This window comes from Thunnus maccoyii, chromosome 22 (assembly GCF_910596095.1).
Source record: "Thunnus maccoyii chromosome 22, fThuMac1.1, whole genome shotgun sequence".
Classification (NCBI taxonomy): Eukaryota; Metazoa; Chordata; class Actinopteri; order Scombriformes; family Scombridae; genus Thunnus; species Thunnus maccoyii.
The window spans coordinates 18,573,552-18,597,891 of NC_056554.1; the positions used below are offsets into that span (position 1 = coordinate 18,573,552).

At 35.4% G+C, this 24,340-nt stretch overlaps 2 protein-coding genes across 2 annotated transcripts; both read right to left on the minus strand.

Moving 5' to 3' along the window:
• Positions 1-5,432: 5,432 nt before the first annotated feature.
• On the minus strand, positions 5,433-7,899 carry LOC121888813 (complement C1q-like protein 4). Its single transcript, XM_042400322.1, has 3 exons — positions 7,403-7,899; positions 7,129-7,257; positions 5,433-6,136 (listed from the first exon to the last, which is right to left on the minus strand). Exons 1-3 carry the CDS (start codon positions 7,485-7,487, stop codon positions 5,859-5,861), a joined length of 492 nt encoding a protein of 163 aa, XP_042256256.1. The 5' UTR covers positions 7,488-7,899; the 3' UTR covers positions 5,433-5,858.
• Positions 7,900-16,620: 8,721 nt separating this feature from the next.
• Positions 16,621-18,980, minus strand: LOC121888814 (complement C1q-like protein 4). Its single transcript, XM_042400323.1, has 3 exons — positions 18,581-18,980; positions 18,310-18,435; positions 16,621-17,319 (listed from the first exon to the last, which is right to left on the minus strand). Exons 1-3 carry the CDS (start codon positions 18,663-18,665, stop codon positions 17,042-17,044), a joined length of 489 nt encoding a protein of 162 aa, XP_042256257.1. The 5' UTR covers positions 18,666-18,980; the 3' UTR covers positions 16,621-17,041.
• Positions 18,981-24,340: the final 5,360 nt, after the last annotated feature.

Below are 24,340 nucleotides of genomic sequence, written 5' to 3' on the forward strand. Positions count from 1 at the left end.
CTTTCATTCATCAGATAGCCAGAAACCCAACCAAGTCTTGCTGGTGTTGTCATTTTATCTTACTTGTAGTTTAAACTTCTTAAGTTTTCAAAAAAATACATAGGTGTTGGATAGGATCAACTGTAATAATAATTAACTTTGTTACAATAAATACATGAATAAAATATGACTTGAAAATGATCAATAATACAAATAGAAAATGGTACTTCTATACACTTGGTAAGATTTGTATGCATTTTAATGCTAATTTCATTTCTGATTCAGTTTTCTTTGGACCAGTTCTATGTTTTGTGTACTTTCAATTTGATCCAATCTTCAGTGCACCTGTTGCAGGTGTTTATTATTTTACCCTCTTTTATCATGCTAGAGGACAATATGCATCAAGGCTGTTCCTGATGAAGAACTGCAAGAGCATTGTCATGACGGCTGATGACCAAAGTTTCTCCGGATTCGACTATGACACAGCTGATAATGGAGGAAATGCAGTATTTCTGGAGCTGCAGAAAGGAGATCAGATGTGTGTGTGCCTGGGTGCAAAAACTCATGTTTGGGCAGGTGAGAGACGTACCATCTTCAGTGGCTTTCTGGTCCGTCCCATGTGAGAATCGATGACTCAAGAATGGTTTTTGTGGTTCAGTTTATTCCTGTCTGAATATACAGTATGTCCAAAAACCTGAGATGAATGAAGCATCTACTGTGCTGCCAATAAAACTCAAACTTCGATTAAACAGATAGATGTTACTATTTTCAACCAAAACCTCACCACCATTTGACAAAGAGGCGGAAAACGCAATCTTAGGAGCAGCTGTGAACGGGGAGAAATTATAAACATTAAAATCCTCACAGACAAGAACACACACAGGTGGCAAATTTTACAATTCTTCAAACTTCCCCTAACACTACAACTCAGATTCCCACCAATGGCTGTTATTTCTCCTCATTGGGCAAGATACTGAACCCCAAATTGCTCCCGATGGCTGTGCCTGCGGTGTGTGAGTGTGTGTGAATGTTCATTAGATTAGATCCTGATGAGCAGGTTTGCACCTTGCATAGCAGCCTCTGCCATCAGTATATGAATGTGTGTGTGAATCAGTGAATGTTGCAATGTCTTGTAAAGCGTTTTGAGTGGTCAGAGGACCAGAAAGGCGCTACATGTAAATGCAGCCCATTAACCATTTTTTCTTGCCTGTTACTGGACCCTTGGATGCCTCAAAATAGTATAATAATAATAATAATAATAATAATAATAATAATAATAATAATAATAATAATAATAATATTTTATGAGAAAGTTTCATTCTACCTTTTCTCTTCAGTTCCTCAATCAGCAGTTTGCAATCAGTAGTAAAAATATTTCTTTATATGTCTTACTTTGAAATTGTATAACTTTAAAAAAGTTATACAAATATGTATGGTTGCAACTAATGATTATTTTCATTATTGTTAGCAACTTGAAGTGAAGAGCAAGTGATCATGATTTGTTCTCCACATTAAAAGAAAACATTTGTTGGTCCATGCACTCCAGAATGACCAGTACTCCCAGGAAATTGTGATTTTGAGATCAAAATAATTAACACAAATTCAGGAAATCTAAGCAATATTTGTGAGAGCTTGCAATTTTGCTAACTTTGCAGACCGTTTGTCCTTTGGACCAATTGTTGTATTTCATGTCCTGGTAACTGCATTCTCTTCCTTTACAAATGGGAGGGTGTTTCCTACATCCATTGTACTGATTTTTTTTTTCTTTCTGGCAAATATGTGCCAATCAGGAAGGGCAGTAAAGAATGCACTGTCAGGAAGTGAGCTGCAGTAACCAGCACTGGATGGACCAGTGCTAAATGCTTAGTTTGTATTCAAAATTTAAACATTTGCTTTTGCAGTGTAGACCAACATTGCATAATTGTGAAACCCCTAAGAATAAAAGGTCACAACAATGGTTGATTTTTATCATTTATTTACAGATGATCTCCCGCTGAGGCAACCACCCTCTGAGGCAGAACCTGGCACCTCACAGCCAGTACCTTCCTGCATCAGTACCTCCATGTGTGCACCCAGGTCCCGTTCAGCTGTCCCAAATCTGATCTCAGATGTGATCCAGGACATTCAAGAGACGATTTTATTGACCCATCCATCCTGACCTCCTCCATGTGCGGACTGATGTCACTCTATAAAAACCTCACCGGATTTCCTTCTTTGTCCAGTCATAATTACTTTGGCCACTAGAGGGCTTTGTCACTTGAGCATAAACATTTGGGTTTGGTTGCTGAAATGACTGATTATGTTGTTTTTTTCAAGAGGGCAGTCTCGAAATATCTTAAAACCTTCGGGAATGAGTTTTTTTTTAAAATTTGGTACAGTCAGTGTCCTCAGAGGATATATCCTAATAACTTTAGCGCAATAGGTTCATGTTTATTGATTTGCGTGACAACTCAACAGCTATTGGATGAATTTGTCATATCTGTGCACTTCTTTGGTTTATGACCAAATACATGCAAAACTAAATCCATCAGCCACTACAGCACAGTACTTGATTTTTAGTGCTATTTATTAAGTAGTTCTTTCAATGTAACAATCTTTTCTAATGCCAAAGTCCCTCTTTTTGTTACTATACTTCCACAGCAGCTCAACAGGGAAACACTGTCTGCTAAAAAGACTTTAAATGTGGCAGATATCCACTTGATATGACTTGACTCAGACTGCTGAAGCCTCATATAAGCTTCAGATAAACTTTTAAACACATTTTTGCACAAAATGACTGTGTGGACACACTGTAGATTTTGGCCCCCATCACTTTCATTGAAAACGCATTTGGAAAGGATCTTTTAATAACCAGTATGAACAAGAGGAATGATTACAGTGAGGAAAACCTCTTTCAGTGTTCATTTGGACACCTGACTGTTGTTTTTAGAAAGACTTGAAAAATTGTGAAACTATTCTTTGACATTTTCCTCAAAGCACCACTGTGCCAAAGGAAAGCCTCACAGATGCTTGCATGGCTGTAGACTCTTGACTTATGTCGTTATTTGACATTCAACACAACTATTGCTCAATCAATCATCAATCAATGAGTAAACAAGTTGGTGCAACCCCACCCCATTGAGAAATTTATTCAAAAATCTTATCAACCACAAACACATTTTCCCATCACCACTGATCCCCTGTGTTGTTTGGCAATATTGTTTAATATTTTAATTACTGGGTTATTATTAGTGATGCACTAACATGTAACCAGCAGTTTAATGTTGCAGCTGGTGGTTTATAGTTTGATGGGTACATAAAACAACAAATCCTATTTCATAAGTTGATTATATATTAGTATTACCTTTGAATTCAAGTAAGAAATATTTTCCTCTGAGATGCAGTGGAAGTGTAAATTGCAATAAAATGGAAATAGCCTAATCAGTTAAAGTACAAGTGCTTCCAAATTGTACTTGAGTCAATTCTTACAGTAATTACTTTCTACCACTGGGCGGCAGGCTGAAAGCAGTATAGAAAATTCAATTTTCCTCAGAAGTAGAGGGATATTTTTGTAAGCTGTTTTACTTAATATTATTGAATATTTACTTTCATTTACTGGGTATGTTACTGGGTATTTTTTTAGAGTATAGACTATACTGTCTATTTCTTCTCTCTTTTTTTGACTGTAAGCACAAAAAGTGACTTTGGAATGAATCATGATCTCATCTTATCATATTTCATCTTATCTTATCATATACAGTAGTAGTAGTACGTCTTGTAAAAGTAAAAGCAGCTGTATCAGTAGTGATAGTAGCAGTAACAGCATTGTAGACATTGTAGAAGAAATGTTTCTTCTTCTTCTTTATTATATATACTGTACATATTTTCAGGAGAAATTCAAATAAATTTAAAATCAAATATTACTTTTTTGGAGACGAAAGTCAACGTTAGACCGTCTGATATAGTTATTTGGAACTGAACAGCAAATTTAATAAAATATGTACATTGTGTACATTGTTTTAAGTGCAAGTCCATTACATACATGCATACTAATTTATGTTATTAGAATATAAAACATTCATTAACAAAATATTCTTTTTGTTTTACCAACCAATAACCAATAGTGCCAACTTTCAAGTTCCTTTTAAAGTTCTCACAGACACTCTTTTGTCTTAATGATGTTCTGTTAATTGTATGTCTTCATATTGTATTGTGGTATATGTCATAAAATCACATATGTCAACCTTCAATTTTATTTTTGTAATTTCCTGTGTGCTTTTTGGCTTGTATGATACTGTACTTAGACAGCTTTGCTTGTTTTTTGTTTTTGATGCTCTGTTGCATGCTTGATGTTCATTATCATTCATATTATTACCTGCAGTTTAATATTCACCATCACTAAATTAGGTCTAAAACATTGTCTATGTTATTAATTGTTCATTTTACACCTAAGACAATTTGCTGGTGATTTTTTGTCACATTTTTATCCTCGCAAATACAAATTCTTTCTCAATATGTATGTTATAAACCAAAAGTTGTATTTTATCATTAGTTCTAGGATATTTATTAATATCAAGGGACATTTCCATTTGTTTTATTTTCATACACAATTGCATGTTTTCATGTGTTGTACAAAACAAGTAAGGACATATTTCATATGATTAGGAAATTGACTCGCAACATTTTAATTCAGACTGAAATATCTCAATAACTATTTGATGGACTGCCATGAAACACACATTCATGGTGTCCAGATAATGATAAAGAATGAATGACTGTGGTGATCCCCTGACTTTTCCCTTATAGTCCAACATTTCTGTATTCAACCGTCAGGTTCACATAAGAATATGGATGTTTCTTGTTTACCAGTTGAACTCTAATACAGAGGAAAAGCAGAATTTTGTAGAGAGACAAATCATTGAAACCACAACACTCTCTGCCTTTAAACTTGTGCTTTAATGACCTATAAGCTTTCTGAACTACATCAGCTCTAACATGAAGGAAAAATAATGAAGAAAACCACAGCTGGATACAAAATATTATGAATATTATCATAAATGATAATTAACATTATTGTTATTCATAATATTCACTTTCCTAAAATATATCATTACATAGCTCATTTACTAAACTAATCACTAAAACTAACAGGTAAAGCAGCAGAATAATTGTTGAAACTACATGCGCATTTTTGGGTATTCACATCATTTTGGAAACCAATCACAGTACAGGACAACCCTCAAAATGATCTCTGAAAATGAAAATGTTAAATTGTCTCTCAATTAAATACTAGTACAGGAACAAATGGAGCATTTATGCTTTGGGATCTATTTTCAGAATCTCAATGGAGATAAAAAGATGTAAAAACAGATGTAAAGCCTTCCTGTCAGTATGTTGATCTGAGACGTGTGGATGAGTGTACAAACCATAAAATAAAATCTGAGATTATACTGACAAATGTTCAGTAACAGGAAACTGACAGTGATACCAGACAAAAGTTAGATTTATATATGATTGAACAATGCCATAGGTGCAATATATATGGATTATGTTGTGGTTCCATTTTAGCTGTTGAAATTAAGAAGAAAGTAACTACTGTTATTGTTTGGATGAAAACTCATGGAGTTACCAAAATGGGTTGATCTTCTGTGAATCATTAGATTTTTATACTTTTCGTCACTTTTTATGACATGAAGTTGAAAATGAAACAGTCAAGACTCATTGGACTAATGTTTCAATGATTTATTTTGGTTGAATATAGTAACATCTATCTGTTTAATCGAAATTTGAGTTTTATTGGTAGCACAGTAGATGCTTCATTGATCTCATGTTTTTGGATGTACAGTATATTCAGGCAGGAATAAACTGAACCACAAAAACCATTCTGGGGTCATTGATTCTCACATGTGACGGACCAGAAAGCCACTGAAGTTGGTTTGGCTTGATCCCCAAACATGAGTATTTGCACCCAGGCGCACAAAAACCTGATCACCTTCCTTCAACTGCAGGAATGCTGCATTTCCTCCATTATCAGCTGAGTCATTGCTTGATTTGTGATCAGATGTCATGACAATGGTCTCGCAGTTCTTCATCAGGAACAGCTTTGATGGATGTTGTCCTCCAGCATGATAGAAGAAGGTAAAATGATAAAGACCTGCAACAGGTGCACTGAAGATACCTGCAGACACAAAATGGGATTTTTCAAATATTAAAAGTTTTTGAAAAGCTCTGAAAGACGTAGGGTTAAAAAAAACTGAATCAGAGATTAAATTAACACTAAAATGCATACAAATCTTACCAAGTGTATAGAAGTACCATTTTTTATTTTTATTCTTCATTATTTTCAAGTCATATATTATTTATATTTTTATTGTAACATAGTAAATTATTATCACAATAGATCGTACCCATCACCTGTTTTTTTGAGTTTAAGTAACTTCAAAATAAGATAAAATGACAATACCTGCATAAACACATGAAGACATAAATATTGTTAATACTGTAGAAACCTATAACATACTGATTATATGTTGGGTTTTCAAAGCTTTCTTTATCTTTAGGAAGATCTTGTTGCAATATCATTTGCAGAAAGTTCTGATCATGTCTCTCTTTAAAGCTGCATTAATTACTTTGTTTGGCTTCTGGGGGGCAGTAGAAATCTACAACAAGCTGAAAAACAAAAGCCTCCGATATGAAGTGGTTATAGCCAAGAAGTGCCTATTACACATCCAGCATACATGGAGCAGTATTAACATGTATTTTGTGTCGGGTTTCTAGCTATCTGATGAGTGAAAGTCCAATATTAACTCTCTTTTTTAGCTCTGTAACTTTCTAGATGCTCTTTGTTTACCAGCTAGCCAGTAGCCACTACCCTTTTTTTCTCTGCAGTTTAATGCAGATGTAAACAGTGATAAGACTAACAATAAATCTCTATCACTATGACTGACCGCTTTCACCTTACATGAAGTTCAAATATTCATTGTTGATGTAAAAAATATTAATTACTCAAGTTTTTTGTTTCAGTATATAGTTGAGTTGTATTAGTCTAGAATTGCACTGGTTATTAGTAAATCCAAAGCTTCAGAAACTGTGACAAGCCATGAAACTAACCAAATCAAACCAAACAATCAAATAGATGATTCTGATTGGGGCATTATATAATGATCTTACCTGAGCAGCTATTGTAGGCATCACCAATGTTTGTTATCACCTTGTTGTAAACCAGAGTTCTGTCCATGTTGAAGGGTCCATGGGCCCCACTGTATTCTGCCACAGCAGTGAATGCCACCATGATGCTCTCTATATAAAACAAAACATTCTCATTATCATATTTTGGAAATGTATTTCTTTTCTCTATCTTGTCTTGTGTATTTTATCAAAATACAAACATTGCTTAAAGAGAAAATTACTCATTAAAATCTTTAATGAGAAAGATTCTTTCTACCTTTTCTCTTCAGTCCCTCAATGTGGATTTGGCTGTCCTTCAGCTGGGCTTCCCTGGCTTCCAGGTATTCTTTGAAGGCATCCATCTCCGTCGGTTGATCACTTGTGTTTGGATAGCTGGCGGACTGATTTTCTTTGCTCTGTCTCCAAAGCTGTGACTTGTAAGGTCACTGTGTCTGCTTTTATATTCTTCAGTCGATGATAATGTGTTGTCACATGCCCCCCTTATGCAATTATAAAGTATCTGTGGTGGTGCTCTGTTCCTGGCTGATTTCTGAATAATTTCCTCAGGAAAACGTGGGCTGGAACCAAGTTGTTAACTGGTTTGCAAAAGATTTACCAAGTATTGAGCAAAACAGAAGCAGGAATTGAGCCTCCTTTACCCAATTATAAAGATCGCCAGGGGACAACCTCACAGGTGCTTTCATGGCTTTTAGACTCTTGACTTGTGTCGTTTGACATTCAACACAGCTATTGCTCAATCAATCTTCCGCAACTGCGTAAACAAATTGGAATGGGGTTGTTTATTTCTATAACTTTTGAATCGGCAATGTAATACATATTTTCCTTTCAGATGCAGTGGGAGTACAAGTGCCTCAAAATTGTACTTAAATCAATTCTTACAGTAGTTACTTTCTACTGTTGGGCTGCAGAATTAAAGCATTTTCAGTTATTGCTGTTGCTTAATCAATCTCACTGATCACTTGTGTTGGAATAGCAGGCGGACTAATTTTCTTAATAATATTTCTTGATTTGCAGATTAAATAGTGAGACAAATATATATAATCATCTTATAAAATATGAGTTGTTCGTATAGAACTACCCACGAACTATGAAGCTGCAACATTAAAATGCTGCTTACACACTACATGTAAGTACATTCACATATACAGTACATACATAAATATCTACACACACACCCACATATAAGACAGCGGAACTAAACCACAGTATGATACACAGAACAGATGTTACCAACATGAAGTGAAGAGCAAGTGATCATGAGTTGTTCTCCAAATTAAAAGAAAACATTTGTTGGTCCATGCACTCCAAAATGATCAGTACTCCCAGGAAATTGTGATTTTGCAATCGCAATTGTTAACGCAAATTCAAGAAATCTATGCAATATTTGTGAGAGCTTGCAATTTTGCTAAATTACCACAACTTTTCCACATGAAATGGCCAAATCAACAGCCTGCTTGTGATTTGGACCAATTGTCGCATTTTGTGTTGTGGTAACTTATGTCATCACAGTGCATTCATGTAGAGGATGGACAAATACACTATACTTTTATGATAATGATTTTATTTTAATGGCATTATTGGATGATTTTATTGGGTACTAATGTTGAGGTGAAAGTTTATTTAATAAAGGCTTATAAATGGAACTCAAATACAGTATTCTCTTTTCATATAACTTTGAGCCTGTTGTTCTCATATTCAGAGAATAAATTAAAACATTAGCACTGAAATATAGGTGTTTCTGTGATATGCAGTATGCTTTTTATTTTTTATCAAAGGAAGTGATTACATATGACTCTTCATTTGTAGAAGTTTAATAAAAGTTGTATTATTTTCTTTTGCATGCAATTTTTCTCAATTCCCGCAATTTCACCACAATAAGAACACATAAAGCACTGCAAATTGTATTGCAATTTTTGAGAAAAGCCGCTGCAAAATCAAACATTTTTGGCTACAACAATCACCAAAAAACTCCTGGAGAAATTCTGGAGGGACTGAATGACACACAGAAGCTTTTGCTGATCTGATGCCTCTATCAGCAGCTGTGAGAAAGCCGACACCATTTGTCTGTTCTCTCCATAATCCTTATGAATCGCTTCTAAAAACTGATTTCTTTTCGCACGTAGTGGGGGGCTTGTCAGACAGCTTCAGGAAGGAAGGGAGGCAACTTACCACTTATTCAGAAACTTGGGTTTGTTGCATTCCGTTGAAAAATGATAGGGTGTTCCATTGTACTCATTTGTTTTTCTTTCTGATAAACACCTGTTTAACAAAGATGTGTGATCATCAAAGATTGTGCTGTCAGGAGGTGAGCTGCAGTAACCAACACTGGATGGACCGGTTGTTAAGAATCACTGATTTGACACATATTTTGTGCCCACAGTCAAAGAAAGAAGAAGAAAGAAATAGACAGTGCAGCCTATACTCTACATACATTGGCCAAAAATAAAAACATACATGGTAAATCAAAGTAAATATTAAATAATATTAAATAAAACAGCTTACAGAAATATATCTCTACTTCCAAGGAAAATCAAGTTTTCGAGACTGCTTTCAGTCTGTTGCCCAGTGGTAGAAAGAAACTACTATAAGAATTGACTCAAGTACAAAACAACTCAAGCTCCCAAAACAAGTGATCAACCAACAGAGATGGATGCCTTGAAAAAAAAACTGTAAGATGTGGAAGCCCAGCTGATACAAGATAGAATGAAACTTTTTCATTAAAGATTTTAATATAAAACGTGCTCACTTACACAAGATATGATGTAGAAAAGAAATAGGATGATGAGAATGTTTTCTTTTATATAGAGAGAACCAATGTGGCATTCACTGCCCTGGCAGAACACGATGGGTCCCATGGACCCTTTAGTGAGGACACAACTCTGGTTTACAACAAGGTGATTACAAACATTGGTGATGCCTACAATAGCTGTACAGGAAATCAAATTACCATCATAGCTTGTCCATACACAGTTTTTTAAGTTTGGAGGTTTATTGATAACCAGTGCAATTCTAGACCAATAAAACTTAAATTGAAAAACAATGAATATTTTAACTTCATGTAAGGTGAAAGCAGTCAATCTTAGTGACAGATTTATTGCACAAGTTGGTTCAGTCTTATCACTGCTTACATCTGCATTAAACTGCAGAGAAAAATAAGTAGTGTCTACTGGCTAGCTGGTAAACAGGGAGCACCTAGAAAGTTAAAGAAAAAAACAATATTTTTCTAAGGTGTTGATGGAGACCAAACCGGAGCTGAAAAACAGAGTTAATGTTGGACTTTCATTCATCAGATAGCCAGAAACCCAACCAAGTCTTGCTGGTGTTGTCATTTTATCTTACTTGTAGTTGTTTAAACTTCTTAAGTTTTCAAAAAAATACATAGGTGTTGGATAGGATCTACTGTAATAATAATTAACTTTGTTACAATAAATACATGAATAAAATATGACTTGAAAATGATCAATAATACAAATAGAAAATGGTACTTCTATACACTTGGTAAGATTTGTATGCATTTTAATGCTAATTTCATTTCTGATTCAGTTCTCTTTGGACCAGTTCTATGTTTTGTGTACTTTCAATTTGATCCAATCATTAAGGCAAAAAAACTGAACTCTATGTTTTTCAGAGTTTTTCAGAAATCTTTAACATTTGAAAAATCTCATTTTGTTTCAGCAGGTATCTTCAGTGCACCTTTTGTAGGTGTATTATTTTACCTTCTTCTATCATGCTGGAGGACAACATGCATCAAGGCTGTTCCTGATGAAGAACTGCGAGAGCATTGTCATGACGGCTGATGACCAAAGTTTCTCCGGGTTCGGCTATGACACAGCTGATTATGGAGGAAATGAAGTATTTCTGGAGCTGCAGAAAGGAGATCAGGTGTGTGTGTGCCTGGGTGCAAAAACTCATGTTTGGGCAGCTGAGAGACGTATCACCTTCAGTGGCTTTCTGGTCCGTCCCATGTGAGAATCAACGACTCAAGAATGGTTTTTGTGGTTCAGTTTATTCCTGTCTGAATATACAGTATGTCCAAAAACCTGAGATGAATGAAGCATCTACTGTGCTACCAATAAAACTCAAACTTCGATTAAACGGATAGATGTTACTATTTTCAACCAAAATAAATCATTCGAAACATTAGTCCAATGAGTCTTGACTGTTTCGTTTACAACTTCATGTCATAAACAATGACTAAAATATAAAAATCTAATGATTCACAGGGAATCAACCCTTTTATTTTGGATACTCCATGAGTTTTCATCCAAACAATAACAACAACAAAAAACAAATAAAATGTAAAGTTCCTTTCTTAATCTCAAAAGCTAAAATGGAGCAACAACATAATCCACATATATTTCACATATGGCATTGTTCAAATCCAATATAATCTCAGATTTTATTTTATGGTTTGTACACTCATCCACATGTCTCAGATCAACATACTGACAGGAAGGCTTTACATGTTTTACACTGTTTTACATCTTTTATCTCCATTGAGATTCTGAAAAAAAAGGTCCCAAAGCATAAATGCTCCATTTATTCCTGTACTATTATTTAATAAACCCAAGAGCAATTTTCTTATAATTCTGATGGATTCTCTGTAAGACTAATGATTGATAACAGTTGAACCAGCTCAGCAAAGTCTTAATGTTTCCAGTGATGGTGTTTGATACAGTGATAACTATGACGGTCTACAGATTTTACAGGTCTGATAAGACATTGGAGCGCCCCATTAGCACCATATGATGATGTCAGAACAGGTTTGTCTGTAGATTCTGTAATCTTTGGCCTTCAAGCAGGTGAGGTGGATGTAGGTTTAAATGTACAGAACGAGCTACATCACACAGATATGAGGCAGCAACACCTGTAAATATAAACAGTCACCTGATAGTGACTGTTTAGATGTCTTAAAAGTCATAATTTCTGCTCCTGTTTGCCATCAAACATGTTTTATTCGGGACAATGGAGGTAGAAGAAATATTGACATGAATTATTACTGCTGTATTATTGCCAATACAATATATATATGACTGCAAGTTAAATATAAATTAGTTGATATGGCACAACAAGTCCAAATGTCATTTACTATAAAGATATTGATAAAGCAGCATTAAGTTAACCATTTCCACACTTTGTCCTCTTAAGTTCTTTGTCTGAATGCACTAAAAGCATTCAGTTGTCCATCTAGCTAATGTCAAAAGCTTCTTTGATAAAGATGATAAGATTTAGGAATATTTTACCAAAATTTAAATACTGTAAGATGGGACTGTTACCACAGTTACCACTGTAGAAATACTGCAGAGCCTAATATTTATAACTGTATCTGCTCATGTATACAGACAGCTTTTCTCATAACATTTACTGGTGTGAGGAGACATTAAAACTTTTCGACACATCCAGTTTGCTGTAAAAACATGTAGGAAAACCTAAATCAAAATGAACAACAAAAAACAAAGACAAAATGTAGTTTCCATAGCTATCTCTCTCTTATGCTGATTCTCAAGGCAGTAACTACAAATAGACATATCACTGACAGTTTTTATGTGCGTTACAGCAGCTGTTGATCAGCCCAAACCTCAGGAAGCTCATGGCTGTCGATCAATACATGAACAGGCTTCTTGCCTACTACTCCTCTCGCACCGGGGCTCCAAGCTAACATTAGCCGAGAATGCAGGTAAAGGGCTTGGTGGAAAAACAGAAGAGAGTGGGAGGGAGAGTAGCTCGCTTTTGAGTCTCATGCTAGCACTAGTTTGGTTTCCAGAACTTGCATATTGTGGCTTTAAAAAAAAGAAGCAAATATTCTTCTATTGTAGAGGATGTAAGGGTGTAAGTATAATACTACGATTCTAGATCATGATGAATTTATATAATTAAATCTACTATCTATTTAATCTTTTAGCATGCCTAGTGTAGCCTAATATATAGGCTACAGTATGTTATCCATTGCAATATGTATTCAGATTAAATGTACTGTATTCAAAGTGTTCATGGTTTAGTTTGAGATGGTACAATAATTATTACAATAACAACTGAAGATTAATAAATATCTTTTTACACCCATTACTGTCCTAACCAACTATAACAACAAGAGGGAGCTGCTCTTACATCAGACTTTCAGAGGGTGCAGAGAGCAGTGTTTAGTCACCAAAGAAAGGAAAAGAGACAATGTAAAAAGTTTTTTTTGTTTTGCATTTATTGTTCTGAAGATGTTCACAAACTCTACTTTCATTAAAAGTTGCTTGATCTGTGTTTTTGAGGTTTTTTTTTCAATCAGTTTTTTTTATATATTGATAGTTGAAGTACACGTTTATGGCACAAAATCATACAAAAGCGTTTCAAAGAGCTTTACAAAGTGATAGAGCAGTAGGTAGACATGTTTATCTTATTTGAGCCAAGACGATTATACTTTTGAATTTTCATATCAGCACATGCCTAACGACAGTGTCACAATCTAGGAGAACTGGTTTTACAAACATTACTATTATTGCACGAGTGTCTCTCCTCAGGATATAACCGTAATGTAAATGTGTGATGTCTGATCATCTACACAGTGAAGAGGAGAAAACCACTGAAGGTCGTGTGTGCATTATGGTTATCAAACACTCTGCCGTTCTCCCACAGTTCCAAGTGCACCTTATCGCCAGCAACCAGTTGCAGAACAGCATTATTACTGGTAGTGTCTGAGGTGTCAGCTCCACGGAAATCAAAGGTTGAAACCTGAAGGACGCCATTCTTCATTAAAATGGCCACTGTGTTATGAGTGTTGTAGCCATAGGTCTTGGAGCTGAAGTAGTAGAGACCGTTCACTGGTGCTGTGAAGATCCCTGCAACAATGCAAAAACAAGCAGATTCAAGAAGTTTTACTCAAATTACAAATAGGTTTGAGTTTTATTGTTCACATTTTTCTGAAAGGCAGGGGCAAACCTTAGTGTGTGGAGCCAAAGAATTGTATTTTTTCAGAACCAGAGTTAGCTAACAGGAGACTCATAATATTACCAATTAATTTATGATTGAGAATAGTCGACAGAATATAAGCTTCAATGTTTTTCCTTTATTTATAGTAAATATAATGTTACTTAGAGTTAGTTGGCCCAAACAATTGAATTTTGACTCAATCAATGAAACTATGTCCATTGTGCAACTTAAAGCATCATTAATGAAGTTCAATATTCACTCTCCTTTTAGCTTTATTTTGGTTTTTACTAACTCTTGAGGCAAATATCTGTCTCTTTAGCTATTAGATGCTTAACTATGTTCCTCAGTCACTGTCACTTTGTCTGCCTGCCATTTGGTGCTGTGCAGGTAGGGTACAATCAGTTTATCAGAGCCTTTTGCTGAAAAAGCTGCCTGATTCTACTGGAAACAAGGTTTATGAGAGTTGCTTTTTGGGCCACAAAAACCAAAACAATGATCCAAAATAGATGAAACACAGAACCGGGAAGAACAAAACAGCGGATAATTATCTGTGGGCTCGTCAGTGAAACCGACAACTTTCACATTACACTTTGTTATTTGATCCACTGTTAACATCAAAATATTGATTAGTGCTGCTTTAAACACAAGAACACAGTAGAGACCTGAGTCAAACAGCATTAGCAAACACACACACACAAACACACATCATAGTCTACAGTACCTGTATCTTCATTGTAACAACAGCCAGTGTTCGAGAAGACCCTTTTGAAAACCAGGATCTTGTCTGTGCAGGGTCCTTTGTAAACCTCACCACAATTTGACAAAGAGGCGGAAAACGCAATCTTAGGAGCAGCTGTGGAACATTAAAACCCTCACAGACAAGAGCACACAGGTTGCAAATTTTACAATTCTTCAAACTTCCTCTAACACTACAACTCACATTCTCACTAATGGCTGTTATTTCTCCTCACTGGGCAAGACACTGAACCTCAAATTGTTCCCGATGGCTGTGCCAGCGTTCGTGAGAGTTGGTGTGAATGTGCATTAGATTAGATCCTGATGAGCAGGTTTGCACCTTGCATGGCAGCCTCTGCCATCAGTGTATGAATGTGTGTGTGAATTGGTGAATATTGACATGTATTGTAAAGCATTTTGAGTGGTCGGAAGACTAGAAAGGCGCTATATAAATACAGCATTTTAATCATTTTTTCTCGCCTGTTACTGGCCCCTTGGATGCCTCAGAATAATAAGACTCTAGTCTGTCATGGGTATAAATGCCTCATCCACATCAAAACTAACACTGGAATCCATATTTATCAAAGTTCACTTATTGATATTTTCTTTATAAAATCCAGTTTCTACATCATTTCCTCACACATTAAGTTACTGAGGACATCTAAAAGTTGCTCTTTAATAAATCTTCATTAAAATCTTTAATGACAAAGTTTCATTCTACTTTTTCTCTTCTATTCCTCAATCTGGATTTGGCAGTCCTTCAGCTGGGTTTCCATGGCTTCCAGGTATGCTTTGAAGGCATCCATCTCTGCTGGTTGATCACTTGTGTTGGAATAGCAGGCAGACTAATTTTCTTTGCTCCGTCTCCAAAGCTATGACTTGTAAGGTCACTGTGGCTGCTTTTATATTGTTCAATCGATGATAATGTGTTGTCATGTGCCTCCTTTACCCAATTATATAGAACCTGTGGTGATGCTCTATCCCTGGCTGACACCATTGTTGTTATTTCATACACAATTGTGTGTTTTCTTGTGTTGCACAAAACAAGTAAGGAAATATGTCATATGATTAGGAAATTGACTCGCAAAATTTTTATTCAGATTGAAACATCTCAATAACTATTTGATGGACTGCCATGAAACTCTGCAGAGACATTCATGGTGTCCAGATAATGATAAAGAATGAATGACTGTGGTGATCCCCTGACTTTTCCCTTATAGTCCAACATTTCAGTATTTCACCGTCAGGTTCACATAAGAATATGGATGTGTCTTGTTTCCTGGTTGGACTCTAATACAGAAGAAAAAAACACTACAAAAACACCACAACACTCTCTGCCTTTAAACTTGTGCTTTAATGACCTACAAGAGCTTTCTGAACTACATCAGCTCTACATGGAAGAAAAATAGTGAAGAAAACCACAGCTGGATACAAAATGTTATGAATATTACCATAAATGATGATGAACATTGTTGTTATTCATAATAATCAGCTTTCTAAAATATATAATTACATAGCTCATTTACTAAACTAATCACTAAAATTAACAGGTAAAACAGCAGAATAATTGTTGTAACTACAAGAGCTTTTTATGGGTCTTTACATCATTTTGGTTCAACTCCTACTGCAAATGTGTTGAATACAAAACCAATAACAGTACAGGACAACCCTCAAAATGAGCTCTAAAAGTGAAAATGTTAAATTGTCTCTCAATTAAATAATAATGTTGATCTGAGATGTGTGGATGAGTGTACAAACCATAAAATAAAATCTGAGATTATACTGACAAATGTTCAGTCACACTGACAGTGATACCAGACAACAAGTTAGATTTATATATGATTGAACAATGCCATAGGTGCAATATATATGGATTATGTTGTGGTTCCATTTTAGCTGCTGAAATTAAGAAAGGAACTTTATATTTTACTCATTTGTTGTTATTGTTTGGATGAAAGCTCATGGAGTTACCAAAATGGCTTGATCTTCTGTGAATCATTAGATTTTTATACTTTTCGTCACTTTTTATGACATGAAGTTGAAAATGAAACAGTCAAGACTCATTGGACTAATGTTTCAATGATTTATTTTGGTTGAATATAGTAACATCTATCTGTTTAATCGAAATTTGAGTTTTATTGGTAGCACAGTAGATGCTTCATTGATCTCATGTTTTTGGATGTACAGTATATTCAGGCAGGAATAAACTGAAACACAAAAACTATTCTGGGGTCATTGATTCTCACATCTGACGGACCAGAAAGCCACTGAAGTTGGTATGGCATGATCCCCAAACATGAGTATTTGCAACCAGGCGCACAAAAACCTGATCACCTTCCTTCAGCTGCAGGAATGCTGCATTTCCTCCATTGTCAGCTGTGTCATAGCGTGATTTGTGATCATGCGTCATGACAATGGTCTCGCAGTTCTTCATCAGGAACAGCTTTGATGGATGTTCTCCTCCAGCATGATAGAAGAAGGTAAAATAATAAAGACCTGCAACAGGTGCACTGAAGATACCTGCAGAAACAAAATGGGATTTTTCAATTATTAAAAGTTTTTGAAAAGCTCTGAAAGACCTAGGGTTAAAAAAAACTGAATCAGAAATTGAATTAACACTAAAATGCATACAAATCTTACCAAGTGTATAGAAGTACCATTTTTTATTTTTATTCTTCATTATTTTCAAGTCATATATTATTTATATTTTTATTGTAACATAGTAAATTATTATCACAATAGATCGTACCCAACACCTGTTTTTTTGAGTTTAAATAACTTCAAATAAGATAAAATGACAATACCTGCATAAACACATGAAGACATAAATATTGTTAATACTGTAGAAACTTATAACATACTGATTATATGTTGGGTTTTCAAAGCTTTGTTTATCTTTAGGAAGATCTTGTTGCAATATCATTTGCAGAAAGTTCTGATCATGTCTCTCTTTAAAGCTGCATTAATTACTTTGTTTGGCTTCTGGCAGGCAGAAGAAATCTACAACAAGCTGAAAAACAAAAGCCTCCGATGTGAAGTGGTTATAGCCAAGAAGTGCCTATTACACATCCAGCATACATGGAGCAGTATTAACATGTATTTTGGGTCGGGTTTCTGGCTATCTGATGAGTGAAAGTCCAATATTAACTCTCTTTTTTAGCTCTGTAACTTTCTAGATGCTCTTTGTTTACCAGCTAGCCAGTAGCCACTACCCTTTTTTCTCTGCAGTTTAATGCAGATGTAAGCAGTGATAAGACTAACAATAAATCTCTGTCACTATGACTGTCCGCTTTCACCTTACATGAAGTTCAAATATTCATTGTTGATGTAAAAAATATTAATTACTCAAGTTTTTTGTTTCAGTATATAGTTGAGTTGTATTAGTCTAGAATTGCACTGGTTATTAGTAAATCCAAAGCTTCAGAAACTGTGACAAGCCATGAAACTAACCAAAACAAACCAAACAATCAAATAGATGATTATGATTGGGGCATTATATAATGATCTTACCTGAGCAGCTATTGTAGGCATCACCAATGTTTGTAATCACCTCGTTGTAAACCAGAGTTGTGTCCATGTTGAAGGGTCCATGGGCCCCACCGTCTGCCACAGCTGTGAATGCCACCATGGTTCTCTCTATATAAAACAAAACATTCTCATTATCATATTTTGTAAATGTATTTCTTTTCTATGTCTTGTCTTGTGTATTTTATCAAAATACAAACATTGCTTAAAGAGAAAATTCCTCATTAAAATCTTTAATGAGAAAGATTCTTTCTACCCTTTCTCTTCAGTTCCTCAATCTGGATTTGGCTGTCCTTCAGCTGGGCTGCCATGGCTTCCAGGTATTCTTTGAAGGCATCCATCTCCGTCGGTTGATCACTTGTGTTTGGACAGCTGGCGGACTGATTTTCTTTTACTCTGTGATTTGTAAGGTCACTGTGGCTGCTTTTATATTCTTCAGTCGACGATAATGTGTTGTCACATGCCCCCCTTATGCAATTATAAAGTATCTGTGGTGGTGCTCTGTTCCTGGCTGATTTCTGAATAATTTCCTCAGGAAAACGTGGGCTGGAACCAAGTTGTTAACTGGTTTGCAAAATATTTACCAAGTATTGAGCAAAACAGAAGCAGGAATTGAGCCTCCTTTACCCAATTACTGTGGCTGCTTTCATATTGTTCGATCGATGATAATGTTTTGTCATGTGCCTCCTTTACCCAATTGTAAAGAATCTAAGAGGAATTCATTAACATTGACATCACAGCACTACTGTGCCAAAGGACAACTTCGCAGATGCTTGTATGGCTTTTAGACGCTTGACTTGTGTCATTGTTTGACATTCAACACAGCTATTGCTCAATCAATCCTCTGCAATTGCGTTGGGGTTGGGTTGTATATTTCTATAACTTTTGGGTCAGGAAATATTTTCCCCTGAAATGCATTGGAAGTATAAAGTATAATAAAATGGAAATTGCTTAATCAGTTAAAGTACAAGTGCCTCAAAATTGTACTTGAGTCAGTTATCACTGATCTTGTGCAATCAGCAGTAAAAATATTTCTTGATTTGCAGATTAAATAGTGATACAAATATGTATAATCATCTTATAAAATATGAGTTGTTCTTATAAAACTACCCACGAACTATAAAGCTGCAACATTAAAATGATGCTTACACATTACATGTAAGTACATTCACATATACAGTACATACATAAATATCTACACACACACCCACATATAAGACAGCGGAACTAAACCACAGTATGATACACAGAACAGATGTTACCAACATGAAGTGAAGAGCAAGTGATCATGAGTTGTTCTCCAAATTAAAAGAAAACATTTGTTGGTCCATGCACTCCAAAATGACCAGTACTCCCAGGAAATTATGATTTTGCAATCGCAATTGTTAACGCAAATTCAAGAAATCTATGCAATATTTGCGAGAGCTTGCAATTTTGCTAAATTACCACAACTTTTCCACATGAAACGGCCAAATCAACAGTCTGCTTGTGATTTGGACCAATTGTCGCATTTTGTGTTGTGGTAATTTATGTCATCACAGTGCATTCATGTAGAAGATGTTTATTTAATAAAGGCTTATAAATGGAACTCAAATACAGTATTCTCTTTTTATATAACTTTGAGCCTGTTCTCATGTTCAGAGAGTAAATTAAAACATTAGCACTGAAATATAGGTGTTTCTGTGATATGCAGTATGCTTTTTATTTTTTTTATCAAAGGAAGTGATTACATATGACTCTTCATTTGTAGAAGTTTAATAAAAGTTGTATTATTTTCCTTTGCATGCAATTTTTCTCAATTCCCGCAATTTCACCACAATAAGAACACATAAAGCACTACAAGTTGTATTGCAATTTTTGAGAAAAGCTGCTGCAAAATCAAACATTTTTGGCTATAACAATCACCAAAAAACTCCTGGAGAAACTCTGGAGGGACTGAATGACACACAGAAGCTTTTGCTGATCTGATGCGTCTATCAGCAGCTGTGAGAAAGCCGACATCATTTGTCTGTTCTCTCCATAATCCTTATGAATCGCTTCTAAAAACTGATTTCTTTTCGCACGTAGTGGGGGGCTTGTCAGACAGCTTCAGGAAGGAAGGGAGGCAACTTACCACTTATTCAGAAACTTGGGTTTGTTGCGTTCCGTTGAAAAATGATAGGGTTCCATTGTACTCTTTATTTTTTTCTTTCTGATAAACACCTGTTTAACAAAGATGTGTGATCATCAAAGATTGTGCTGTCAGGAGGTGAGCTGCAGTAACCAACACTGGATGGACCGGTTGTTAAGAATCACTGATTTGACACACATTTTGTGCCCACAGTCAAAAAAAGAAGAAGAAAGAAAGACAGTGCAGCCTATACTCTACATACATTGGCCAAAAATAAAAACATACATGGTAAATCAAAATAAATGTTAAATAATATTAAGTAAAACAGCTTACAGAAATATATCTCTACTTCCAAGGAAAATCAAGTTTTCTAGACTGCTTTCAGTCTGTTGCCCAGTGGTAGAAAGAAACTACTATAAGAATTGACTCAAGTACAATTTTGAAGCACTTGTACTTTAACTGATTAGGCTATTTCCATTTTATTGTAATTTACACTTTCACTGCATCTCAGATGAAAATATTTCTTACTTTGTTTTCAAACGTTATACAAATATATAATCAGCTTATGAAATAGCTGTTGAATAGCATTGTTTGTGTTAAACAATGAGGTGGGAGTTGCACCAACTTGTTTACTCAAGAAACAGAAGACTGGTTGAGCAATAGTTATGTTGAATGTCAAACAATGGTCAAGCCTGAGCTCTCCCAGAAGCCACAAAATTTTGGATTTGGGGGCTCTTGAAAAACTGGTAGTTGATTAGTCAGTTCATCGATTAGTCGATTGACAGAAAAATAGACGCCAGCTATTTTGCTAATTGATTAATCGTTTTTTTTTTGTCATTTTCTCCAAAATTCTCTGGTTCCAGCCTCTCAAATGAATATAATACGAATGAATATTTTCTGGTTGATCTCCTGTGACTGTAAACTGAAAATCTTTGGATTGTGGACTGTTGGTCGGGACAAAACAAGACATTTAAGGATGTTATCTTGGGCTTTGGGAAACAGAAATCAACATTTTGTATAGACCAAACAACTAATTTGAGATTATCCACAATGAAAATAATCGTTAGTTGCAATCGTATATATTTGTAAAACTTTTGAATCTGTAAAGTAAGAAATATTTTTACTGTTGATTGCACAAGATCAGTGTGATCTTCTTAGCCAGTGAGGTGTGGCTAAGAAGATATCAACATAAATTTCTCAGGAAAGTATGGGAGTAATATCAGCTTTACCAGTTTGCAGTAGATTCACCAAGCGTTGAGCAATAGCTGTGTCAAAAGTCAAACAACCACACAAGTCAATAAATCAGAGTTCAAACTCTTACATAAAGAATAAGGCTGGCGATTTTCTATATTTTTCTTATTGTAGAAGTAAAAAACATCACAGTCAACCAAAAGACATGAGAGAGCTGGGGTGCATGTAACCATGAAGTCAAAATCCAAAGCACAAAAAGGGATTTGCACATCCAAATCAATTAGATATTTTATTTTTATTTTGTTTAAATTGTCCAATACAAGCACAGGGACGTTTCACACTGAAGAAGGCATCTTGTGTGCCAACACCTTTTTGCGCACTGCTTTCTATTTTTCTTATCGTCAACAAACCTCAGGTGCAGAGCCAAACCAACAATGAACTCATCCTACTTACAAGTGTTGTTTGTGTATCCAAAGTCTGATATATCTTATTCCTCTTTGCTGTAGACCTCAGTTGTCCAAAAACGAAGGAACATGTCACCCAGTGTAACGGTGTGGCTCATTGATGTGTTCTACAAGGTCTACGGCATGGAGGAATATGGTATATCAGGCTTTGGATAAAAAAATAATACTTGTAAGTAGGATCAATTCATTGTTGGTGTGTCCCCGCACATTAGATTTGTTGGCAATAAGAAAAAGATAGAAAACCACCAACCACGCTAGCAGCTCTGTGAGACTGTGCTTTAGCACAGTGGTGCTTTGAGCTGAATGCTAACATCAGCCTGCTAACTTGCTCACAATAACATTTTGCAGGTTTTGTGTTTATCTGGTTGACTATCTTAGTTTAGCGTGTTACCATGCTTATATTTGGTAATTAACGCTAAACACAAAATACTGTTGAAGCTGAAGGGATGTCAGGTATTTGCAGGTGCAGGTATTTGGTCATAAACCAAAGTATTGCACAAATTAAAATTTTGGCCTGATGACAGTTTCTCCAGCTTGACTCCAGACTGAAGACATGCACATTAGGTTAACTGGCAACTCTAAATTGCCTGTAGAATGTGAAGGTTTTGCTCAATACCCGGTAAATCTTCTGCAAACCAGTAAACAAGTTGATCCATCCATTTTCCACCGCTTATCCTGGACTGGGTCGCAGTGGCATCAGACTGAGTAAGGAAACCCAGACATCCTTCATCTCCTTCAGATACTGTTCTGTTGGCTCGTATCACGTGCACGCACCTTGTTTTTATGTAAGCAGGTTTTGAGAGTAATTAAACACCATATGCAAACCAGTAAACAAGTTGGTGCAAGCCCATGTTTCCCTGAGAAAATTATTCAGAAATGTTATCAGCCAGGAACATATTTTCCAATTGCCACAGATTCTTTATATTTGGGTAAAGGAGGCATGTGACAACACATTATCGCCAATAGAACAACATAAAAGCTGCCACAGTGACCTTACAAGTCACAGCTTTGGAGACTGAGAAAAAGAAAATGAGTCCACCCACTATCCCAAAACAAGTGATCAACCAACAGAGATGGATGCCTTGAAAAAAAAACTGTAAGATGTGGAAGCCCAGCTGATACATGATAGAATGAAACTTTTCCATTAAAGATTTTAATATAGAAAGTGCTCACTTACACAAGATATGATGTAGAAAAGAAATGCATTTACAAAATAGGATGATGAGAATGTTTTCTTTTATATAGAGAGAACCAAGGAGGCATTCACTGCCTTGGCAGAACACGGTGGGGCCCATGGACCCTTTAGTGAGGACACAACTCTGGTTTACAACAAGGTGATTACAAACATTGGTGATGCCTACAATAGCTGTACAGGAAATCAAATTACTATCATGACTTGTCCATACACAGTTTTTTAAGTTTGGGGGTTTATTGATAACCAGTGCAATTCTAGACCAATAAAACTTAAAATGAAAAACAATGAATATTTTAACTTCATGTAAAGTGAAAGCGGTCAATCTTAGTGACAGATTTATTGCACAAGTTGGTTCAGTCTTATCGCTGCTTACATCTACATTAAACTGCAGAGAAAAATAAGTAGTGTCTACTGGCTAGCTGGTAAACAGAGAGCATCTAGAAAGTTAAAGAAAAAAACAATATTTTTCTAAGGTGTTGATGGAGACCAAACCAGAGCTGAAAAACAGAGTTAATGTTGGATTTTCATTCATCAGATAGCCAGAAACTCAACCAAGTCTTGCTGGTGTTGTCATTTTATCTTACTTGTAGTTGTTTAAACTTCTTAAGTTTTCAAAAAAAACATAGGTGTTGGATAGGATCTACTGTAATAATAATTAACTTTGTTACAATAAATACATGAATAAAATATGACTTGAAAATGATCAATAATACAAATAGAAAATGGTACTTCTATACACTTGGTAAGATTTGTATGCATTTTAATGCTAATTTCATTTCTGATTCAGTTCTCTTTGGACCAGTTCTATGTTTTGTGTACTTTCAATTTGATCCAATCATTAAGGCAAAAAAATTTAACTCTATGTTTTTCAGAGTTTTTCAGAAATCTTTAACATTTGAAAAATCTCATTTTGTTTCAGCAGGTATCTTCAGTGCACCTTTTGTAGGTGTATTATTTTACCTTCTTCTATCATGCTGGAGGACAACATGCATCAAGGCTGTTCCTGATGAAGAACTGCGAGAGCATTGTCATGACGGCTGATGACCAAAGTTTCTC

Bases quoted from the DNA above. Each gene is read 5' to 3' on its own strand.
- LOC121888813 (XM_042400322.1), bottom strand. From the start codon at position 7,487: ATGGATGCCTTCAAAGAATACCTGGAAGCCAGGGAAGCCCAGCTGAAG. The intron at 7,258-7,402 runs GTAGAAAGAATC...TGTTTTATATAG, and splicing joins TGAGGGACTGAAGAGAAAAG to AGAGCATCATGGTGGCATTC. The intron at 6,137-7,128 runs GTAAGATCATTA...TTGTGTCTGCAG, and splicing joins TGCCTACAATAGCTGCTCAG to GTATCTTCAGTGCACCTGTT.
- LOC121888814 (XM_042400323.1), bottom strand. From the start codon at position 18,665: ATGGATGCCTTCAAAGAATACCTGGAAGCCATGGCAGCCCAGCTGAAG. The intron at 18,436-18,580 runs GTAGAAAGAATC...TGTTTTATATAG, and splicing joins TGAGGAACTGAAGAGAAAGG to AGAGAACCATGGTGGCATTC. The intron at 17,320-18,309 runs GTAAGATCATTA...TTGTTTCTGCAG, and splicing joins TGCCTACAATAGCTGCTCAG to GTATCTTCAGTGCACCTGTT.